Source organism: Drosophila innubila, chromosome X, assembly GCF_004354385.1.
Source record: "Drosophila innubila isolate TH190305 chromosome X, UK_Dinn_1.0, whole genome shotgun sequence".
In the NCBI taxonomy this organism is placed as follows: Eukaryota; Metazoa; Arthropoda; class Insecta; order Diptera; family Drosophilidae; genus Drosophila; species Drosophila innubila.
Window position 1 is genome coordinate 23,611,865 of NC_047626.1, and position 22,347 is coordinate 23,634,211.

Sequence of the window (22,347 nt, forward strand, 5' to 3'; positions counted from 1 at the left end):
GTTTTATAACGTTTTCCAGCACTATTTGTCATGTGTGCTTGTGCTTCTTCTTCACTCGTTTGCTTGCGATAGAGTCAGACACACAGCAATCGACGACGCCATTTTGAAGCGAGCGAGAGTGAATGTGATTGTGACTGTGACTGTGCATCTGCCAATACAATTTGCGTGTGGTTTTTTAGTTGATGCAACAGTACACGACGCGAATGGCAAATAGAAAAGAAGTTGCGCATTAAAATCGGCGCTTTGGATTGTAAACAGAGAGAGAGAGAGAGAAGCGATAACTGGAAAATAAAAGTAAAAAGATATATAACGAATTAATTGAAAGATGAGCACCAGCAAACCAGGCGTGGTGCTCAACTGTCGCACATGCACGCGTGCCTGTAAACAATACAAATCGCTGCAGGACGAGATCGAGATTGGACCAGAGGGCACCACAACGCTCTCCAGCATGCTCAACTATTGCTCGAGTCTGTCATTTGAGCCGCAGGATGGCGCTCTGATGCCCCAGCACATTTGCATGCATTGCCTGCAGCTGCTGGAGCAGGCGTTCAATTTCAAGCGCATGGTCATTGATTCCGATGAGTTGCTGCGTCTCGGACTCGAAGAAGTGGACAACAACAATGCCAATGTCAGCGTCAATTCGAATGCTAACATTGGCAACCAGGAGTTTGTAATGATCGAACTGCTTGGCAATGAGACGGAATCCGATGCAACGGCCAAAACAAACTGTGCACCACATGATGTTGCCGCACTCGTCGAGACGTATAGTGAACAGGAGCCGGAACATGAGCAAGATGAGTTTGTCATCGAGGAGATGACCGAAGCGGAGCCAGAGATCGATGGCGATGTCGAGTTGGAGACAGAGACGGAAACGGAGGACGCAATGGAGACACTAAATGATTTTCAACCGGCTGACATTGAATATGTAACCATAAAAACCGAATATGATTCGCAAGTGGAGGATGAGGATGATATCGAGATCATGGACTCGCCACGCCTCGAGACGGTTAGTGAGCAAATGCAAATCCAAATGCTTGATGATCAAATGGTCATCATGTCTGGCGAAGATCCCATCGATGAAGTGATCGGCGAAGTGGAAGCAGACGATATACTGGACATTGAGCGTGAGGAGCATTTGGTAAGTCTAAAATAAATTGAATGCCAGCTCTCAATAATTGTTATTAACAATTGAAATTGCAGCTAGCTGGTGACAGCGAGGAGTGTGATGAATATCTGGAGGATTCAATGGATGAGACTGCCTCGACACAGGTAGTTACTGGTGTTGGCGGTGGCGTTGGCGGTGAAGTCTTGCCGCATGTCTGCCATGTCTGCAATAAGGCATTCCGTCAACAGTGTCGCCTTAATCAGCACATGCGCTCCCATGTGGATGAGAAGCTCTACACGTGCGAGGTGTGCGGCAAGAAGTTGAAGCACCTGCGCAACTACAAGGAGCACATGTTGACCCACACGAATGTGAAGCCACATCAGTGTCTGGTCTGTGCCCGCTTCTATCGCACCACATCAAGTCTAGCGGCGCACATGCGCACCCATGCCGAGGACAAGCCCTACAAGTGTGAACAATGTGGACGCAGCTATGCGGCCTTTGATCATCTCCGGCGACACAAGCTGACGCACACGGGCGAGCGTCCCTATGCCTGTGATCAGTGTGATAAGGCCTATTACGACTCCTCTTCACTGCGTCAGCACAAGATTAGCCATACGGGCGAGAAGGCATTCACGTGCGAAATCTGCGGCGTTGGCCTTTCTCAAAAGTCGGGCTACAAGAAGCACATGCTGGTCCATTCGGGAGAGAAACCACACAAGTGTCCCATCTGTGGACGTGCCTTTACCTTCACCAGCAACCTGAATGCCCATGTCCGTCTGCATTCGGGCGAAAAGCCATTCAAATGCGACAAATGCATGAAGGCCTTCCCCACCAAAAAGCGCCTTAATAGCCATCTGCGTGTTCACAACAAGGAGGCGCCGGTGACCACAACCAGCAATACGATGACCACAAATACAAATATAAATACCGCCAGCATGCATTCGGAACGGAGCTTGACGGCCGGCCGTCGCACCGCCATGAATATGCCAGATGTAACCGATCAGCAGGTGTCCACATCCAAAGTGGTTGTTGTCCTCTAAATACAATCACTCAATCACTAGTCACTAAGCATAGTTTTAGAACATACATTACTTATACTACATACATCCACTAAACTACACTCGCACCTACATGTACATATCCGCCCATATAGACTATATGCAGCCTCAATCATAATAACGTAATTAATGTCATATTTTTGGAAGTGTTTTTTAAATTTATTATTCAAATTTAGAAACCTGTTTTTGGCCAATGTTTCTAATCTCTTATTTCTTATAGATATAACTATTGTATCATATAAATAATTGATAATAGTTTTTAATGTTTGACACTTGTATACAAATTTACATAAACAATTTATTTTTGTCAAAATTACGTACACGTTATTATTGCCTTTAAGGCTTGATATGATTAAATAATTTGCCAAGCTTCAAAATTCTATCAATTATTTATAATGCATATAGTTCAAAGCGGATTCGGATTTAACTGATTAATCTGCTTTCAATATACTTATATAGTTCAAATCGTATTATTTTTAGCTTGAGCATCTTTTGTGCAGTTGGTCAATTAATTGTTTCAACAAAGAAAAACAATGTACATAATTTATTTAATTACAGTTGCTGGCGGTTCTTAGAAATATGGATATCCATTGGGTTAAACAATTTTTAAAAATTTTAAAATAAATATGTGAATATTTTATATTTGTTAGAAAACTTACTATGCATTAATATAAAAGTTTACTTTAAAAAAGAACATTTGCTTTTTTTTAAATTCGAATTGTTAAAAATATGCATATGGGATTTGTTAAAAGGAAATATATACAAAATTAATTTTATGTTGCACACGTATATTAAAAAAAGGGCTGTAATTAGTTGTACTTTTGAAATAAACATAAGAAATTTAAAAAACAAAAACACTTGTGATTAATGAAAGACGTTTAACTTTGTTGACTAGCGAAATGGTGTTAAAATGATATTCCAATTTAATACAATAATAATATTATTAATATTAAATCTGGCTCCGCAACTGTTACAGCTTTATATTTACAGACGGAACCAGCCGTTTTCTATCTACAATATAAATTGTTGCTTATTTTATACTAATCGGGTTATTTTATATGCAAAATGCAGTTTTAAATATTGCAGTTCCTTGTGATCAATTGTGATTAGTGGCTGCTGTTGTACATCAGGTTTTGGTGGAGATGGTGTTGTTCTTGGTTGGGTTTATTTATTCGATGCCTTCTCTGGGAGATTTGTCAGTGAGCAGCTTCGTCAGACAGCTGGGACTTTTACGTGTGTGGGAGCGCTTGTGGGCAATCAGATTGCTGGAGTAGCGAAAGCTGCGTCCGCAGGTGTCACAGTTGTGCGGCTTCTCGCCCGTATGCGTGAGCATATGCTTCTTGTAGCCAGACTTTTGGGTTAAGCCCTTGCCACATATGTCGCAGGTGAACGGCTTGACGCCGCTGTGACTGAGGAGGTGGGAACGCAGCGACGATGCCTGTCTGTACGTCTTGCCACAGATGGTGCACTTGTTGGGATTGTTGGGATTATGCACCGTTACGTGGCCATCGTAGGCGTTGCGTGTCTTGAACGATTCTCCACATATGCTGCAGACAAAGGGTCTATTGTCGCCGTGCAACTGCATGTGGTACTTGAAGGAGTTGCTGGTGCTCAGCTGCTTCCCGCAAATCTGCAAGCAATGAATAATGCAATTAATTTCAACATTAAATAAAAGTAATCTTCGGTAAACCTGGCATTGCAGTGAGGGATTATGCGATTTGCGGCGTTGTGGCGCACGCTGCTTCACACAGTTTTCCGTCAATGTGCTCTGCTGCTCCTCTGCCTGTTGCTGTTCCTGTTCGGGCGCATAATCCTCCGCCGAGTCAAAGTCCACCTCAAGCAGCTCCACTTTGGGTGACGGGGTATCAAAGCGCAGCTCGAGCACAGGCACATCCTCCTGATGGGCGACGACTGCCTCCAGCGATTCGGTTTCCTCGAGCACATACACATACTCATCCGTGTCGGCTTCCGTCTCTGCATCCATAGACTCCTGTGGCTGCGACTTTGCTGGCGTTGGCGTTGACGAGCGGGAGCGGGAACTAATCTCAAATTGTCGGGCATGGCGCTTTCGGAGCATGGCATCCGTACGCAGTGCCATGCGCTTGAAGTCACGCACCTTGGCAAGCATCTCGACACACGGTTGGCATATGTGCGAGGGCAGGAACTGCTCATCCTCGAGTATCTGCAAATTGGCGCAATCGCTGAGCAGCGCTGCCAGCGTCGTCAGTTCGCCGGCAATTGTATGCGGCTTGTAGAGTGACAGGCATTGTGTGGAATGGACATTACATACGCGACACAGTTCCAAGCCCATTTCTGCCAGAATTAATTTGTCCTCTGAGCTGGACATATTTTTTCTCAGTTAAATTTTTTTGATTATTATTGTTGTTGTTTGGTTTGACTTGTGTTTACACACAGTTGCTGCCAACTCTAGCCAACAGAGTTGCCGGACCGTTCCCAATGAAATGTCAGCTGATGTAATGCCAGTGTAGCCAGACGACATACATATATGCAAAAGAATTTTCGCTGCCATGCCGGTAGGTTGGTTCGGACTGGCAGAAAAGAAAAGCGCATTTGTAAGTGAAAATCAAAGCAATTTGTGCAAAGCACTTGAATAACAGAAAGATGAGCATGTCACCGGCAAAGCCAGTTATACAGCTAATGCGATTGAATGCTCCACGTGCTTCCTTTCACACAATCGCTAATCAATTTCGGCGCACATTTGCATTGAATAATCACTTGTCGTCGACGTCGCCGTCGGCGCTTCAATGTCGAGCTCTGTCGACGGCAGGTCCCATTCAAAATACATGCAAGGCACAGGCAAGCAGCTGGTTGAACAGACGAGCCTACAGCAATGCAAGTAAGTATGTGCTCCCTCTTACCATAAAACTATTACTCAACACCAAACGATTTATGTTTATGAACAGAGGAACAACCTCCAGCGACAGCTGCAGAGACAGCGGCGCCATTGCTCTCCAAACTCTTCCCACAAACGGCACCCGAGGCGGATAGCGGTGCTGAGCAGGAGCGCAAGAAGCGCGAGGAGGATGAGGCTAAGGAGAATGAACGCGCCTGGAAGCGCATGAAACTAGGGTACCTCACAGTCTGCTCCAATGCTTAACTTGTCCTATAATTTATCAATTCTTGAGTAGTTTCGCTATTTTTGGCGGTGGCGGCATTGCTGCTGCTCTTTGGGGCATCTACGAGTTTGGCAAGCCAGAAGTGGATGCGGAGGGACAGACGATCGAGGATGAGTTTACAAATAAGCCACTGGTGCAGCAATATTTGCAGCGCATGTGGAAATCATTGCATTACTATCAGAAAATGATCCAGGAGCCGTCGCGTGAGAAGCTATTGCCCGATCCGCTCAAGCATCCGTATGTGCAGCCACGTTACACCCTTGTGCTGGAAATGAAGGATGTGCTTGTGCATCCCGATTGGACATATCAGACTGGCTGGCGTTTCAAGAAACGCCCTGGTGTCGATCACTTCCTGCAGGAATGTGCTAAAGACTTTGAAATTGTGGTCTTCACTGCCGAACAGGGCATGACCGTGTTTCCCATACTGGATGCCCTAGATCCCAATGGCTATATTATGTATCGCCTGGTGCGCGACGCAACACACTTTGTTGACGGCCATCATGTCAAGAACTTGGACAACTTAAATCGTGACCTCAGACGCGTAAGTTGAGCCGGTTAACATGCCTACAAGTTCATTTGAAGTTTCTGTTTTTCTGCTCCTGCTCCAGGTGATTGTGGTTGACTGGGATAATAATGCCACCAAGATGCATCCAGATAACACATTCGGCATTGCACGCTGGCATGGCAATGATGATGATGCCCAGCTGCTCGACTTGATTGCCTTCCTCAAAAGTATGCTGTTTTGATTGATTGTCTTTATATATATAATGTACCTATAATAATCCCATTTAATTGCAGTCATTGCCCAAAATGATGTGGATGATGTGCGTGAGGTGTTGCACTATTATCGCCAGTTTGAGGATCCCATTAGTCAGTTTAGGGATAACCAACGCAAGCTGGCCGAGCAAATGCAGGAAGCTGAACGCATCGAACAGACGAAAGCCAAACCCATGGTCAAGCAATGGTCACGCAACATTTTGGGTCGCTAACTTGGATTATCGTTGTCGCCCCACGCTAACACACACACACAAAAGCCATAGTCTAACATTACATGCATAAATTCATACCAGTAGTTGTACCCAGAAATCCCCCTCAAACAATGTTCTAGTGGAGGGCATGGCCACAATGCGATACGCATAGACATAAGCATCCAAAATTTCAAATCACACACACGCAGAGTACGCCGTACAAAATGATGAAATGATAATGATAATGTACTTGCAATCCGTGCACGCTTTTCTTTTCATTGAAAATTAAGATTGTCGCTTCTTTTTTTCTATTACTTTTATAATTTAATTTGCTTGTTTGTTTTTCTTGGGAAATGTAATTATCCTAATGCTAATTAATAAAAAACAATCAAAAACAATATATTTTGTGGTTATTTCCATTTGGATTGGGGTTTTAATACAAACTGCATGAATATATGTAAATATATTTATTTTGAGTCCTATTTTTATTAATAAATAAAACATGGTTTACATTTAATATTTTTTTTCTTGAGAAAAAAAACTATTTAATATGCATATTACATCTTTACGCATGCATCAAATATATAAGTTTTAGTAAACTTTAATATTTCCCTGAGATCTTAGCTACCAAAACTTTTAATTTAAAAAAGAATACAAAATATTTAAAGATATAAAAATATTATAAAATTCTAATTAAAAGTACAAATAATATAAATAATAAAAAAAAATGCTGAATCTTCACAGATTTTAGGGTTTACTTAGTAAACCATTAAAAAAAACTATAAAATTATTTAAAAAATTATAAAGCACATTGTTTTTGTTAAGAACATAACATCATTTAAATTAATAAAGTATTATTATTGTATACGTTTGTAAGATAAAAATTAAAAAAAAAAATAAGCAAAGTCTTCGACAATTTATATTTAAAAATGGAAAAATAGTACCAGTTATATATTTTAATAGATATTACAGCTCAAAGTCTATAATATAAATAAAATACACAAGTCTTCAAATATTTTGATTTTTGTTTAAAATAAATTCAAATACAATTCGTGTTGGATGGAATATTAAAAATAAAATTGAGCAAATCAACGTTTTTAAATTATTAATCTTTGAAAAAGGTATCATTATTATTCTGATCTGTGGTAGACTGGGAACACTCATCATTATTGTCCGTTTCCATCTCATCGAGTGGAATCCTTTTGTATGGATGCTTCTTGTCAAACAAAGAAAGGACATTTTTGGCCGCCTCCACATTGCCATTGGGTATTTGAGTAACACGCTTCACGGGTGCAACGATGCCAAAGGATTGGGTAAATCCCCGGAAACGATTTCGTCCCTGACGTCGTTGCTTTGACTTGACTCGAAAATTGTGAACCACAGTGTCGACTTTCTTGTCCAGTTCCTGCTGTTGCTTCCCCTCTTTCGCCTGCTGATTCTTAAGCAATTGATTCTTATGTAAAATCTCACGGGCCACGGACTGAGCCTGGGCGCCATAGAAATCCGCATGGCTCAAACGATGCATGGCGAGCTGTGAATAAAGTCCCTTAAAGTGAGGCAAACCATTTGCCAAAGCCTCCGGTGGCCCCGACTGTTTCCTGGTCTTTGGACACGACTTTACCTTTGACCCATTCTGCTTGGGTATGGCACCCTCTGGTCCGTAAAACGGATTGTAAAAGCGTAAGCCATGAATCGTTGGAGTAGGCTGTGAGAAAAAAAAAATACATTATTAATGGCAAATGATATAGCAGTCCGACTTTAATCTAATGTCAGAATGTACAAGTCAATAAAAAACACAATCTGTCAGATTGGTTGAAATTTCTCAAAAAACCACAATGTTTTTCATACTACTTATATATACGTTGATTTTCAACTTGTCGTTCCTTTAACAGCTATTTGATATAGTCGTCCAATTTTAAGCAACTTAATTGGTATGTGTAAGATCATATTAAATACAAAATCTGTGATTTTAATTGAGATATCGCAGAAAACAAAGTTTTTTATAAAAAGAGTATTTTAAAATTATAGTTCGAATGACAGCTATGTGAAATAATGAAGCGATTCGGCCAATTAAAAACTGAGAGACTGAATGAGAAACTTTGCCTAGAAACAGACGGACAGACGACTGATGAGGAGTATATATATTTTATGGTCCCGCCACATTTGATGAAAACATGATGAAAACGAAGTGCACTTTGATGCTTACATCTGAGGATGGATCGTAATTTTCATCCTGATCATCGAGCAGCGTATCCTTTGTCGGATTTTCGTTGGAGTCTTCAGGTTCTGGCCCCAGATAGTCTGTATTATAGAGCATTCCATTCAAATATACATGCTTATTAACTGGAGTCTCCTGTTTTTTGTCTTCGATGATGTTTTCCGAATTGTGCTCTACATGGAACTCAGATGGATTCAATGGCTGACGTTGTGGCATGAAGTTAAACCCCGGGGGAATGTCATATGAATTATTTGTCGGCATTACGCCGTAAGCACTCATATTCTGATGTCCTTGATTATAGAGTTGTCCACCTAACGGATGATTATACATGGGTTGTGTATACATGTGCATTGGTTGGATCGGTGTCGAATTGCACGCATACAACGGCATTAACTGATTATATGGCGGCATAATATTCATAGCGTGTAAATTTGGTTGCGCATGCGCATGCATTAAATTCAGATGTTGCATCGGAGTTGGAGCTACTTGAACAATTGGCACTGGCGGCTGTTGAAGAAACAAATATGGATCCTTATGCAAATTATTGTTGTTCATTATCTTGTCTTTCAGTACCCAGAAAAAAATTAAAAAGGAAACAGCGTGAACTTTCTGTTGAGGTTAGAATATAGGATATATATTTACATATCTGTTTGTACCTACTTATTTATTTGGCTTGCGATTTTAATTTGCTGAAATCAATTCCGTAATTGCCGAAAAGCAATTAAAAACGCACGTGTCAAATGAAAATATTTCGAATTTATTTCTCTCAGATTTTATATTCGCACAGCTTACTGCATGTCGTTACGTTTAAGCATTTGAACTAAAGAAACTTACGGGTAGTCCTTATTCAAATCGGAATCAGAATTCGATTACTCTCCAATAGTGCAATAACTTCCATCAATAATACTAAAATATTATAAAATACTTAACAATGGCAAATAAAGATGATTACTTGTTTTTATAAAAGTATTTGAAAATTTAAATTCCATTTAAGAGATTTATTTCAAAAAATAGAATAACATTTAAAAAAATTAATGAAAATAAAAATTAAAATAAATGTTATAAGAAACACGTATAATTAAAACAGAAAGATAAAAATATATTAACAAGCACAAGAAAACAAAACAATATCTTATTCAGGAAATGTTCTTAAACATTTAATACAAACATTTTTATACTGTTATTATGTTATTAAATGTAACATTATGCTGGAAAGTAAAAAAAGAAACGTTTGTTTTTTTTTGCATTTGGTTTTGAAATCAGCTTTTTCATCATGTTAGAAAAAAAAATGACTAAATTTGTATCACTTTTGTTATGATACCCAATAAGAATTCTTTCATTTCTGATTTGCACTAAAACTAAAATTATTTTAAAGTTACAAAACCAGCAAAGTCTATCTAGCAAAGTCTTACAAAAAATGTACCACATAAGAAAAAATTATCCAGCGTACCAACGGGGAAAAAACTGTTTTGGTATAAAGGTACCAAATGTGGAAGCGGTGACAGCTTTTGCGAGCCAGCGCTGCCACCTTGTTGCTGACAGACATAGATTGTTAGCGCAATCGCAACGGAATGGCTCCAAATATATCGAACTAGCTATCGTGCGCTGACTATCGATATATAAACACGGAGAATAAATAGCAGAACAACAATAACAAAGTGCAAAAACATAAATTGCAGTTCTCAAAAGAAGTCAACGCCTTGCTTAAATTCGACGTGCGAGAAGAAGATTGACTGTGAATGTGAAAACTGGAAAGCAGAAGAAAAAACCTGGCCTTGTTGGTTAGATAGATAGACAAAAGCTCAGCTGCTGGGTGCAACAAAATCGATAAACGGCAATGGGGGCCGAGCACTCGCATCAGCGCGTCGAGGCTGATGGCCATGAGATCTTCGAGAGACGCGACCCGACGCTGGCCATGGGTCAAGGCTCCACTTCAGCATCCACGGTGCGTATGAGCGATGGCAGCGCCATGGCACTTGCAGCTGCTGCCGCTGCAGCCACAAACAAACGTCGTGGTGGTGGCATGCAACAGCGACAACAACAACAACAGCAGCAACAACAACAACAGCAAATGCTGCCCAATGGACCTGCTAGTATTGTGATTGCCAGTAAACAGATCATATCGGACACTGCCTCGCCAACCAGCTCCGAGTTGAGTCGCCCACCGTCGCCACCATTGAGTGTGTGCTCGGATCTGCCTTATGTCTCGTATACGGATCGTCCCATTGGGGACTCGCCCAAGATACGCAACCGGCCCGCCCACATGCTGCAGCAGAGCAGCGTCAGTCGGTCCGCTGCACGCAAATCTCATCCTGGCGGCATTACCACAAGCATCAAGCCGAAGCGTCCACAGTCGACGGCCTCGAGTCACAACATTGTGATTGTCAAGCCGGGCACACGTGATATCCACGATGATATCGATCCGGATTTGGCGCGTCTGCGCAACATACCACAGTTTCTGCCTGTGCTGCGGGAATCCATCAGCTCGGCGACATATACACGTGATGCGGAAATCTTGGAGCGTCTGCATTCCCAGCATATGCTCAACATTTGTGGACGCATGCAGACGCATTTGAATCTGTGCGCCAATCATGTGGCCAGCGAACAGAATCATCTCGTGGAACGCACCAAGGTGGTCAGCAACTCCATAACGACGCTCTTCGCCAAGTTCGTGGACATGCAGAAGACGTATGCCTCATATGCGGAACAATTTGCCAAAATCCGTGGTGTCTCGCAGCAATTGAGTCGCTGCAATTCATTGCTGCACGAGAACATTGCCAGCTTGGAGGCAATCAATAACTTTCTGGATGATGAGGATCGATTGGAGCCGTTCGTCTGGCGCACCGATGACAACAAGCTGCGTGGCGAGGCGGAAGGTGCCGCCGGAGGCAACAGCAGTCGACTGTGGCGCCTCTAAGCCTATCTCTCTATCGCTTTCATAGTTACTCCATTTGTTATTATAGTCCAACTCGCAACTCTATTCATGTATTTATTGTGTATATTACTTATTTATATATATATATATTTATATTAACTAGCTAATTGCCCATGTTTAATATCATTTGTTGTAGCTAGGATATAGATACATATATATATATATAATATCTGATAAGCTGATCTCGTTGAGGCATCCACTCCATAGCTAATTGGAACTGCAATTACATTTACATAAATGTGTAATATATTTAACAATTTGTATTGTATGCGTATTCTCAAATAATTCGATGCTAATCTTAACTCTTGTAAAACACTTATGATGTTCGGAAAGTTTAATTAAGATCGATTAATAAATAGATATGATATTCAAGGTTAAACATTGATGCTAAAATATCTAGTACTGAAACGCATTTAGAATATTATTTTTAATTTCATCAAAAAATTATAAACTCTTCAATAAGGTTTGATACACACAACAATTTTATATATTGAAAGTTTCTTGAAATCAGCATACATCAAATATATGTTTTCTCTTACAAGTAAAAGGTACAGTAGTTGGGAATCTTACTCAACTATTAAATTTCTTAATTTACCAAATGATTTTTATCATTTTCAAAGAAATTTGAAGTGAAATAAAAAATTATTATTTCCAGGCTTTCAAAAACTTTAAAAATACATTAAAAAATGTATAATTTTAGTATTTCCGAAATATTAAGCGAGTTCCTTCAGTAATTTATGATAAAAATTTCAAATTATTGAAAACTTCAATGATCCACATTATAAAGCTAAAAAAAATAATATTTATAGGTTTTCATGCCCAAATTTATAGCAGCTAGTTTTCTTACTTTGAATACTCCAGGTAGTTAATTAATATACTCAATGACTTTATTGAAGACATGACAAATTTCATGAACTAATTCAGTCATTATTAATGGAAAAAAGAAGAAGAGTTAGACAACAAGGCATATTTATTAGACATGCATACAATCAGCTAGAGCTTACGAGTCTAAAAGTATTTTCTAGCATTATAGATACACATACATTACGAGTACTTGTATATAAGTACTCGTATTTATATAGTACAATTATACAAACATTCACAACTAATGCATACATATATTTGCATGCAACAATAGTTACAATTGAGTTAGTCTAATATTTTACACATATACATCGATTTGGATATTTTGTGGTGATTATATTATAATATATGGCTTGCATTAATGTAGTTTGTAGATCAAGTCGAAACCGTTTTCAAATATGAAATGCAAATTTTTTTTCTAAAAATGAGTGTAGTATGTTTTCGAGCGTTAAAAAAGGGAAAGAATGGAGAGAAGGTGTAGGCAGGATAGACAGGATAAATATACATGTGATAGAAATTAACACAGCTTTCTTCTTTGTTTGTATTGTATTTTAATTAATGCCGCCATCTCTTTCGCACGCTCGCTCGTACTCTGTCCCGTCCACGTCCACGTCGTTGTCTTTGTTGTTGCTGTTGTTGCTTGAGACGTCGTTTCTGATGGGCCACATGAAGGGTCTTGTAGAGTGTCCAAAAGCAGAGCATCTGATTGAGGAGTAAACAGATAATGATGAACCCCTTGGAGCAGTGCGTGGCCAGAGTGTAGACGAAGCTACCCTTTAGCCAAAAGAGAAGGGCATTGGCTAACTGTTAACGTTGCGCATAGCTGCTCCAATAGACCAGGAGCATGAGCAGTACGTTAGCACAACTTATATTCTAGAATAGCTTTTGCATGTGTATGCGATCCTGCACGTTACGCTCATGCTGCTGCTCCTCAATAGCCTTCAGCTCTCGCGCAACGGTTGCCTTCAATGTGGCATCCAAGCCAAGGGCATCGATGAAATCCCGTCGTGCCTGCGCTGGATTCCAGGCACCCGCATGGGCCTTGGCCCGACGAAACAATGCCTTCACATTCCTCGGATCCAGGGTCAACACCTCGTTGCAATGCTCAATTACTGCATAATAATCGCCAGCAATGAGACGACATTGCGCATAGTTCAATAGCAGCGGTGCCTTAATGTTGGCCAACTCCAACCACTCGGCATCATGGGGTTTCTCCTTGATCATCAGTTGCTCCACCATGCCAACAGCATCGCGATAACAGATCTCTGCCTCGGCATACTCCAGCGCCTTGTAGTGTCGATTGCCACGTTCCCGGAGTGTGTGCGTTGCCAGCATCTTCTCATCATCGGACATTTGCCAGCGCTCCTTCTCATACTGTTCGGGCAATTCAATTGAGATAAGCTCGATGATGAACTCCAGATCGACGGGATGCTGCAGCAGCTCATCCAGGTCCTCATAGCCCATGCCCTCGTTCTGCAATGTCATGCCACAGCAATGACGACGCTCCTCCGGCTTCTTTCCAATGTCCCGCAACGTCTTCGATATGAACGGATACTGCGCGCATAACTATACATTTGTGTGTGTTTGGATCGGGAATTGGAAATTGTTTTAGTTGGAATGGGCACAATTGGAAATTGGATCAGTTGGCTGGAATAGCTCCGCTTACCGATTTGTGTACTGTAAATTTGGCCACCTCGTTCAGCGACATTTTCTGCACAATCACTTCCCAGACTTCCAGCTTGAATTTCTTGCCCAGCACCAGCTCCATGGGCTTATTCAATTTCTTGCTGTCGTCCACAATGCGCACATCGTTGGCCCGACGTGTTTGAAAATGGAATTTCACCTGTAATTTTCGAAATTGTGTCATTTGTTAATTTAGAGCTCAGAGCTCACATCCAGTTTTGTCCTTGGCCTAGTTTATTTTCTCCCCTAGTATTGCAGCACACACAACTGTTGCCTATATTTGCTTACTTACCCTGGTGCCTGACTTGAGTTCGATGTATTTGTTGCCAGGATTTAGAATTTCCTTTCTAATAGGCTTTACATTGTTATCCGCCTCCGATTGTTGCTCCATTTCTGCTTTTATTAACTGTCTGCTTTTTTTAATATCTTTTTTTTTTATTTACTTTTTCCCGCAGCTCCGCTGCTGTGTTGCTTCTTCAATAAAGGATTAATAAATAAATCCCACTTAAATAAACGACTTGAACAACTGACTAAAGAGAACAGCTGAGAGTGGTTAACACCCACATACTCACACTAACACACACACACACAAGCATACACTTGCGACCACTGTTGCCAGTTTAGCTATTTTATAGCTAGTTATGGCTATTTTCAAAGCTCGTTATGCTAAAAAAATTTAAAAATTGCTAGTAGCCGGAAATCTGGCTATTTAAACAATATTTTTAGCTATGTTTTGCTATTAATGTTTTTTCTACAAGCTGTGCTAAAGTGCCCACAAAATTAAATATGCATGCTTCCCAGCCAGAAACAGCTATTTTTCCTCTAAAAGGTTGGCAGCACTGTTGTGGAAACACTGTTTTGGCCCATAAGGTTGCCAATCAGCAGAATTTTTCGATCTGGCAAGACTTACCATTATAGGTAAAGTGTCAAAAATAGTAAATTATAGAATTAATCTTATAACTTCTCACCCCTTGTGGTGACGAGCTTCAAACCATCATAAATATGTTTACCTTTATTTTATCTAATCTCGAATAAAAAATTTGCATCAAATTGCATTTTGCATTTTGCAATTTGCATTACCTGAAATTTAAAATCAGAAACGTTATTGTTATCGCTTTCTGTTCCGATAAATTTATAGTAGCGCCATCTTGTGTCACATTTGCGACCACGATACTCCTCATTAGCAATTTGCTCCTCTCTAACATTATCACAATCTGCAAACGCGCCCAATTTAAATATATATTTTTAAGTTTCTAAGCAATAATTTCACAGAATATAAACAGCTTAATTACTTTGTAAATCAGAGTGCCGTCTCGTTCTCGTCCGGTGAAAATTGTAATTTAGGTGAATGCAATTGTATTTTGATGCAATAACTTTGAAATAAATTAATAATTTGATGAAATTAGATAAAAGTAAGGAAAACATTTTTATGAAGGTTTGAAGCTCGTCACCCACAGGGGAGAGAAGTTACGAATTTAATTCTAAAAAAAATATAAAAAAATCAAATGAATTGTAACAAAATTTCTGCAAAAATTTAATAAATTCTATCTTCAATATTAAGAACAATTCAAAAATTAGAAACCAAATTTGCAATTTGAATAAAATGGTACAAGCTGCCAGATCAGGAAACTTTGCAGGGTGGCAGCCTCCACAACAGTGCTGACAAGTTTTTAGGGGAAACAATAGTCATTTCTGTCTGGAAAGCATCTAAATTTGTAATTGTGGGCAGTTTTGCAAAGTTTAACCAAATATTAATAGCAAAACTTAGCTGAATGTATGTTTAAAATAGCTAGATTTCCAGCTAACAGCAATTTGAAAAATTTTCTAGAAAACGAACTCTGAAAATAGCCAGATCTAGCTATAAAATAGCTTAGGTGGCAGCAGTGTTTGCGACTCTAATTCCGTTTGCCGCTTATTCGGTCGCGTATAGCGAAACGTAACAGTTGTGTGCGCGCGCTCTAGGCTATTGCTGCGGCGACCGTTTGGTTCAAAGGCAAAACCAAAATACCGTTACGAACATTTTGAAAATTGCAAAACGAAATAAAAATTCGTTGCAATATTTTGACAATGCAAAATGTAATTTAATTGTTGGTATATTTTGTAAATGAATATTGTTTTTGTTTTTTTGTGTGTGTGATGAGTGCCCTAATACTGATAATATAAAGAAGAGTGCATCTAAATTACAATCTCAACGACCGCATTACAATCAATTACATTACATGCTACAGCTGCGCTCAATACGATCGCTAAAAGTTTTTTTTCCTTTTTTTTTTGCAAATTGAACTGTCAAAGCAGCCGCTTGTAGTTAAAGATCGCGACGCGCCCGAGTTTCCGACGATTATACGGACTCTGCGGAGGGTGTACAATGCAGCCACCCACCCCCACCCACAACATATCGCATTCCTATACAAATACTAGAACGAGCTCTACTCTCTCGCTCTCTCTCTATATATATCTAATTTACACTGTTTATATTGAAAAAGAAGAAGAAGCTGCAGTTATTCGAATGATGCTTGTTCTTTGAGCTGGCCAACACGACGTATGCATAATATTTCAAATAGAACATTTTTTAAACTGAACTTGAAATACAATTCTCAACGATTTCGATTTCGATATTGAGCGATTTCATTTTCAGACCACCTGAGAATCTCTTTGGCCAGCGTAGGCGTTGCTCTGCTCTATATATAAATTATATATAGATTTTTTTTGTGGGTATATTCTGCATAATTTATACAGCAATGACACATCAACAACCATGTTGTTGTAGGGGTTAAAACAAAAAAAGACAGAAGAGGAAACAAAACTTTTGCTAACGCAGATTACATACAAATATGTTGGCTGCCTACTCACAACAACAACAGCAACAACAACAGCAACAGCAGCAGCAACAACAACAGCAACAACTACAACATCTGCAACCCACACAGCAGCCCAAAAATCAAAATACAAACAAAATCTAACGAAACGACCAACAACCACAACAACAATCTACCAATCTGCCAGTTAATAAAACTTTGGCTTTTGCTATCAATGCTGTTGTTGTTAGCTTAGAGTTTTTTTTAAATTTGCTTTTTTTTTTTTTTTATTTGAGATCGTTTGCTCTCTCAACGTTTTGTGAGTAGGCGACGCTGCTGGCGTGAGCGTTCTACAGGTACAACAGCAACAGATACAGATACAGATACATTGAGACATAGTATCTAATAGATACACTTGGCATGTTGGCCTGAAGTTTTGTGTGTTCTTTGAGGCTGCTTTTGGCGCAGTCGTTGTTCAAATTTTGCTGCCTGCTGAGGCAACGCAGCTTCACAAATTTGTAATAATAAAAACAAATATTAATAATAATATATTTTATAAAAGAAATAAAAATTAAACGCGGCACGCGACGCGCAATATTTTGACGTAATAACATTATTTATATATTTTAAATTTTTTTAAGTATATATGTATTTTTTTATATGTGCAAACTGTGACGTAAAAAATCAAGTGAAATATTATTTATTTATTATTATTATTTTACAAACAATTTTAAATGAAATTAAATGAATAATTTGTTCACATGTGTGAAAAGTGACGTAAAAAATGAAATGAAAATGAAAAGCGCAAAGCAAAAATTAATTGAAAAACTGAAAAGTTGCTGTCAAGCTTTAACCTTCACACACACACAGATACAAATACTCCGATACAGATACACACATGCATATGCGAGCTGTTAATTATGATCACGTTGTTGTTATTGTGCTGTTTTTTTTTTTTGCTCTAATGTTGTCTCAGCTGTTGGGTTATTGGAGTCTTAGCGCCTTGAAAGTTGGGACAATGGCCAACATTTTGACTGCAGATTGTAAAGATGCCTGCAATTGAAGCGTTTAGCCAAAGAAGATGGCTTATTTATATTTTTAAAATAGTCTCGCTGACTAATGCACTAGCATATGCTAGTGTATATACACTCACACACACACACACACACACACACACATTTCGACATTTGTATATGTATCTATGGAATATCTTTAAGATCAGCATTTCTAGCATCTGGCGGCCCTCATATGAGAGCAGCCTACATATGTGCGCTCTCTCTCTCACTCTCTGCCTCTCACGCTCCTCGCTCTTACGCTCCCTCTCTCTGTCTTACTCGCAGTCACATTTATTTTTAGAGACAGGCGATCGCGTGTATTAAACTATCTAAATATATATGTGTGTTTGTGTGCTTGTCTACTCTCTGACGCTGCACACAGTTTTCGCTTTTCGGTTAACTGTAAAACAAAAACCAAAAACAAAAAAGGCGCAGAAATTATTTGCAATTCTATGCTGCGCTGCTTCTTACAATTTAACGGTTTTATTAGCACAGTCGCAAACCCTCTCCCGCATATTAATGTCGTCTGCATACAGTCTGTAGAGTAATTGTTTTGACAAAATCAAAAAAAATATACCAACATACAGTATGTCAAGCAACTGTTTTGATTACCGTTAGTTAAGAGTTTTGACAAAATGCACATGCATTATTGTTTTGTTTTTATTTACCTTGTTTTAAGAACCATAGACAAGCATAATAAAATGGAAAATAAAACAAAACAACCAATAAAGCATACAATTTTATTTTTGTAAAGAAATTGTCAAAAGTTTGGTAATCTCGGTTCTTAGCCAACATTTTTTGTTGGATACAATATCTTAGATTATTTGTCTTAACTTAATACAGGTATTCTGAAATATTCTTAAAACCAAGAATTTTAAACTTAAATTTTGACATGATTTTTTCTCTATACATACATACGTTTATTTTTGTATTTAATTATTGTTAAAACAGTTAATTGACATACTGTATGTATTTATGTTCAATCGTATGCTTTCGGCCATATGGCGCATTTACCGCAATATAATTTTTAATTTTTTTCACAAAACTTGTTGTTGCTTTTATTGATATGACTGTGCGCCGCTTAATGAATGGCAGCCATCAATGAGTTTGTATTTGTCGCCCACACCAACACAAACAATATCTCACACATACACACACAGACTTATACGAATGCAAAATGTGCATGCTGCCCACTTGTCAAATGTTACCTGCGTCGCAGCGCTGCTAACGTCAACGTCAACGTCAACGCCAACGCCACCGCCTACAATATACATAAATATAAATCGTTTGCAATGCAATTTTATATTGCTGCTGCTGGTTTGTGTCTTGGCTGAAAAGGGCGCACGTTAATTTTTAAATTTTTGGCAACCTGTTTGTGTGTGTGTGAGTGTGTGTTACGTCAGCGCGCCAATGAAAGAATCAAAAAGCAATAAGATGAAGAAGAAGAAGAACAACAAAAAATCTAAACTAAGCACACAAATAAACAAGAAAACTGCGACTGAGAAGCAGCGACAAACAACAAAATGCCAAAATAAAAAATAAATGTCAAAAAAAAACTTGATTTTCAAATCATACGTGCGTGTGTGTGTGTTAGTGTGTGTGTTTCGCTGTTCTTGCCACTGGCGGTTGCTTTTTAATTTCGCTGAGCTGAGCGTTTTCTAAAAATTTTTTGTTTTTTGTTTTGAAGTCATTTCGGCCAAGGTTGCAGACAGCGACAACTTGAGATCATAAAATAAATAAAACTTGCCTATTGTATGTACATTGTACGTGTGTGTGTGTGTGTGTGTGTGTGTGTGGGAGTGCGTGTGTGTAAGTGTGTGGGTGTCTGTATTGACCATATGCGAGATTTGCAACGTTTAATTCCCAATTCATTGCAACAGTTTAAACAAAAGTCAAAGCCAACAACAACAATAACAACGAAAATGCAATAAAAGTGCCAAAAAAAAAAAGAAATTAAAATAAATGAAAATAAAATAAAGCAAAATTACGACAAGATAAATCACAAGCACGCAAAGGAAGTGTGTTAAGCAACAACAACAACAGCAACAACAAGAAAGGGGAACTGTGAACGAACAACAACGACAACAACAGCAACAACTGCAACATCAACAATGATCAGCAGATGGAGCTGTGCGCCGCTGGCGCTGCTGCTGCTCCTCATAATGATGTTGCACTCGAATCGACATCAGGTCACGCACGCCTACAACATCGATCTGCCGAGCTACGTGCGACATCGTCATTCCAGCAATTCCATGTTCGGCTTCAGCATTGCACTCCACAAGGGACGCGCCGGCTTTGGCAACTACAATTCGTAAGTACCCACCCCACTCCACCGCACCCCACCACATACCACCCAAACACCTCTCCACCCAACACCTCATCAAGCTCAGCTCCATTCAAAAAAAAAAAAACTAGACTTAAATTATGTTTGTCTGTGCACTGTGAACTTTTTCTTTTGGGTCATTTAAATTGAATTTTACCACAGTCAAAACTCTTTATAACGAACTTTTTGAAGAATAATACATTTTTCTATATGGAAAATATTTGAATATGTTATTTGCATAGTGAACACTTAATTTGTTAAATTTCTTGCAGTTGTAATTCCAGCTTAGTTTGATTGCAGCCACAACTCTCTATAAGAAACTTACCTAATACATTGATTTAACACATACGAAATATTTTATTTGAAATTTTCACGTATTTTAATCATTTTGCTGCAGTAAAATTTCTGCACAATAAACTTTTCGTTTCAAAATTTATTATTATTATAATAGATTTTTATTTGTTGTATTGTTGCATTCGAATAATTTTTTTTGGTGTAATTAAGTCACTGTGCATTTTCATATGACAAACTGTTGTTTATTTGAACTCTAGTTTAATTTGCTTTGGGCAAAGATTTAAAGCTTTCTGACATATAACGACTTTATTATTTTGATCAGTTTTTCATCTTTAAAAAAATGTGATTTATGTTTAAAATTTATTTCACAAATTAAATGAATAATTCTCAAATTCTTTGTATTTGAAATATACAATTTATCATATTCTTACCTAAGGATCTTCAGCCATTAACTTGATCGTTAGCGGCTCTTAAGCTTGCAGAAACTTAAATTTCATTTGTGTTCTGTCTTCAACAGACTTTCGCACTTCTCAAGGTTCCCCCTCAAGAACTCATTATTCGGATATTTTAAAGCTCCCACGGGACGTTTATAAACTTATCTTGCTATTTTTTGTATATTTGTTAAGAATTTGAATTTCGTAGAATTTGTTGATTTTTTCTATAGTTTTTGAATTCGATAAGAACTTATAATTACTTTAGCTTAAAACCATATGCAAAATCTAATGCTGCGTTATTATTAGTTTAAGAGTGAATATGTTTTTTTGTTGGGCTTAACGCAGCGAGTTACCACTGTAGACGAAAAGCACTTATGTAAATGAAGCGAACGACCTTCTGACACCCGATACAGACAGCGACAGCGACTGACAATGACATATGCACAAACAGACACACACACACACACACACACACACACTTTTTTATATATTCGTATGTACTCGTACATCTAGATACATAGGTATGTGCGGCAAATTTCAATGCCACAATGCGCATGCGCGCCGGAAACAATGAGGCATGAAATAAAAAACTATCTTAAAGATGCAACGAACGAGAACATTTGTCGCTTGCCTCATTACAATGTATGTAAATTTATGGTATATTTATTTCAATTTTTGGGTTTTCCTCTTGTACAGCGTGAGATGAAAATAACGAGAGAGAGAGAGAAATCGAGAGAGTAAGACAGAGACAGACAGAGAGAAAGAGTGAGCCAGACAGACTGATAAGGCTGAAGACGATTGATAAGCGCATAAGTAAGTGAGTTTTTATCACTGAAGCAACTGCTATGCTGTAAGTAACAACACACACACACACACAAACACAGCAACCAAATCTTCAACTGATAACTGGGCTCTTAAATATGCCCATAAGTTGAATGGGTTGATTTAAACTGAAGCTAAGAGCTGAGAGCTGAGAACTGATGATGCATAAGAGACTTCGTTGATATTAACAAAATGCTGACAATCAGCTCAATTTTCGATTGAAATATCATATTTATTTATGTTTGAAGAATTTTTAAATACAATTCAAATAATCATTAAGCACTTGCATTTGTTTACTTGATGATTAAGAAGTTGAGAATGTCTTCGGAAACTTCACAAAGCGTCTAATGTAACTTCTTATGAAAATATGAGAGCAAGTGGAAATAGAAATGTTATTTAAATGTTTGCGAAATTAGGAACGTTGTAAGGCGATTTGGGAAATATGGTTATTCTTAGAATAAGTGGAAGTAGGAAGTTACATGCAATAATTCAAGACCAAAATTCTTAGTTACTTGTTTTGTAACATATCAAATTGAAATATGTATTTTTTGGAGTTTGCGAAATGGAGAACACAGATAAAACAATTTTGAAAGCATTCCTAGAATCATAGAGACAAAGTTGAAAGTGTCGAAATTTTTTGGGATTTGCGAAATTTG

At 38.6% G+C, this 22,347-nt stretch overlaps 7 protein-coding genes across 11 annotated transcripts in view; 4 read left to right on the top strand and 3 right to left on the bottom strand.

The window, feature by feature from the left end:
* Positions 1-39: 39 nt before the first annotated feature.
* LOC117793697 (zinc finger protein 135) lies at positions 40-2,223 on the top strand. The gene is made up of 2 exons (XM_034634080.1): positions 40-1,138; positions 1,201-2,223. Exons 1-2 carry the CDS (start codon positions 326-328, stop codon positions 2,143-2,145), a joined length of 1,758 nt encoding a protein of 585 aa, XP_034489971.1. The 5' UTR covers positions 40-325; the 3' UTR covers positions 2,146-2,223.
* Positions 2,224-2,965: 742 nt separating this feature from the next.
* Positions 2,966-4,622, bottom strand: LOC117793699 (zinc finger protein Gfi-1b). Its single transcript, XM_034634082.1, has 2 exons — positions 3,854-4,622; positions 2,966-3,793 (listed from the first exon to the last, which is right to left on the bottom strand). The coding sequence occupies exons 1-2, from the start codon at positions 4,508-4,510 to the stop codon at positions 3,332-3,334; spliced, it is 1,119 nt and encodes a 372-aa protein (XP_034489973.1). The 5' UTR covers positions 4,511-4,622; the 3' UTR covers positions 2,966-3,331.
* Positions 4,623-4,670: 48 nt separating this feature from the next.
* LOC117793727 (mitochondrial import inner membrane translocase subunit TIM50-C) lies at positions 4,671-6,668 on the top strand. Its single transcript, XM_034634107.1, has 5 exons — positions 4,671-5,020; positions 5,088-5,253; positions 5,313-5,841; positions 5,909-6,032; positions 6,099-6,668. The coding sequence occupies exons 1-5, from the start codon at positions 4,786-4,788 to the stop codon at positions 6,287-6,289; spliced, it is 1,245 nt and encodes a 414-aa protein (XP_034489998.1). The 5' UTR covers positions 4,671-4,785; the 3' UTR covers positions 6,290-6,668.
* A 691-nt stretch (positions 6,669-7,359) lies between these two features.
* On the bottom strand, positions 7,360-9,302 carry LOC117791324. Of its 2 annotated transcripts, XM_034631055.1 has the most exons (4): positions 9,147-9,302; positions 8,475-8,993; positions 7,890-7,973; positions 7,360-7,799 (listed from the first exon to the last, which is right to left on the bottom strand). In XM_034631055.1, the coding sequence occupies exons 2-4, from the start codon at positions 8,955-8,957 to the stop codon at positions 7,374-7,376; spliced, it is 993 nt and encodes a 330-aa protein (XP_034486946.1). In that variant the 5' UTR covers positions 8,958-8,993; positions 9,147-9,302; the 3' UTR covers positions 7,360-7,373. The 2 variants fall into 2 exon arrangements, with proteins under 2 accessions (XP_034486946.1, XP_034486938.1); XM_034631047.1 differs by having other exon boundaries at positions 7,360-7,973.
* An 831-nt stretch (positions 9,303-10,133) lies between these two features.
* LOC117787327 (BLOC-1-related complex subunit 5) lies at positions 10,134-11,814 on the top strand. The gene has a single exon (XM_034625825.1). It carries the CDS (start codon positions 10,324-10,326, stop codon positions 11,401-11,403), a length of 1,080 nt encoding a protein of 359 aa, XP_034481716.1. The 5' UTR covers positions 10,134-10,323; the 3' UTR covers positions 11,404-11,814.
* A 555-nt stretch (positions 11,815-12,369) lies between these two features.
* LOC117793531 (AH receptor-interacting protein) lies at positions 12,370-14,572 on the bottom strand. The gene is made up of 3 exons (XM_034633865.1): positions 14,261-14,572; positions 13,952-14,128; positions 12,370-13,851 (listed from the first exon to the last, which is right to left on the bottom strand). Exons 1-3 carry the CDS (start codon positions 14,357-14,359, stop codon positions 13,159-13,161), a joined length of 969 nt encoding a protein of 322 aa, XP_034489756.1. The 5' UTR covers positions 14,360-14,572; the 3' UTR covers positions 12,370-13,158.
* A 1,314-nt stretch (positions 14,573-15,886) lies between these two features.
* The window catches only part of LOC117779856 (integrin alpha-PS2), a 44,472-nt gene continuing 38,011 nt past the window's right edge, over positions 15,887-22,347 (top strand). The window contains exons 1-2 of one of the 4 annotated variants that reach the window (XM_034616208.1): positions 15,887-16,044; positions 19,699-20,129. In XM_034616208.1, coding sequence (XP_034472099.1) covers positions 19,930-20,129 — 200 coding nt within the window. In that variant the 5' untranslated portion in view covers positions 15,887-16,044; positions 19,699-19,929. Of the gene's footprint in view, positions 16,045-17,106; positions 17,368-19,505; positions 20,130-22,347 lie in introns of those variants that run through there. The other 3 variants (XM_034616189.1, XM_034616199.1, XM_034616181.1) reach the window with 3 other exon arrangements.

What these genes read in the sequence shown, in the direction of transcription:
- LOC117787327 (XM_034625825.1), top strand. Translation starts at nt 10,324, where the DNA reads ATGGGGGCCGAGCACTCGCATCAGCGCGTCGAGGCTGATGGCCATGAG.
- LOC117793699 (XM_034634082.1), bottom strand. Translation starts at nt 4,510, where the DNA reads ATGTCCAGCTCAGAGGACAAATTAATTCTGGCAGAAATGGGCTTGGAA. An exon ending in ATCCCTCACTGCAATGCCAG is followed by an intron (nt 3,794 to 3,853) that starts GTTTACCGAAGA and finishes CATTGCTTGCAG; the next exon opens with ATTTGCGGGAAGCAGCTGAG.
- LOC117791324 (XM_034631047.1), bottom strand. Translation starts at nt 8,957, where the DNA reads ATGCAACATCTGAATTTAATGCATGCGCATGCGCAACCAAATTTACAC. An exon ending in ATTACGATCCATCCTCAGAT is followed by an intron (nt 7,974 to 8,474) that starts GTAAGCATCAAA and finishes TTTTTCTCACAG; the next exon opens with CCTACTCCAACGATTCATGG.
- LOC117793531 (XM_034633865.1), bottom strand. Translation starts at nt 14,359, where the DNA reads ATGGAGCAACAATCGGAGGCGGATAACAATGTAAAGCCTATTAGAAAG. An exon ending in AACTCAAGTCAGGCACCAGG is followed by an intron (nt 14,129 to 14,260) that starts GTAAGTAAGCAA and finishes CGAAAATTACAG; the next exon opens with GTGAAATTCCATTTTCAAAC. An exon ending in AATTTACAGTACACAAATCG is followed by an intron (nt 13,852 to 13,951) that starts GTAAGCGGAGCT and finishes ACAAATGTATAG; the next exon opens with TTATGCGCGCAGTATCCGTT.
- LOC117793697 (XM_034634080.1), top strand. Translation starts at nt 326, where the DNA reads ATGAGCACCAGCAAACCAGGCGTGGTGCTCAACTGTCGCACATGCACG. An exon ending in TTGAGCGTGAGGAGCATTTG is followed by an intron (nt 1,139 to 1,200) that starts GTAAGTCTAAAA and finishes TTGAAATTGCAG; the next exon opens with CTAGCTGGTGACAGCGAGGA.
- LOC117793727 (XM_034634107.1), top strand. Translation starts at nt 4,786, where the DNA reads ATGAGCATGTCACCGGCAAAGCCAGTTATACAGCTAATGCGATTGAAT. An exon ending in ACGAGCCTACAGCAATGCAA is followed by an intron (nt 5,021 to 5,087) that starts GTAAGTATGTGC and finishes GTTTATGAACAG; the next exon opens with AGGAACAACCTCCAGCGACA. An exon ending in TGGAAGCGCATGAAACTAGG is followed by an intron (nt 5,254 to 5,312) that starts GTACCTCACAGT and finishes ATTCTTGAGTAG; the next exon opens with TTTCGCTATTTTTGGCGGTG.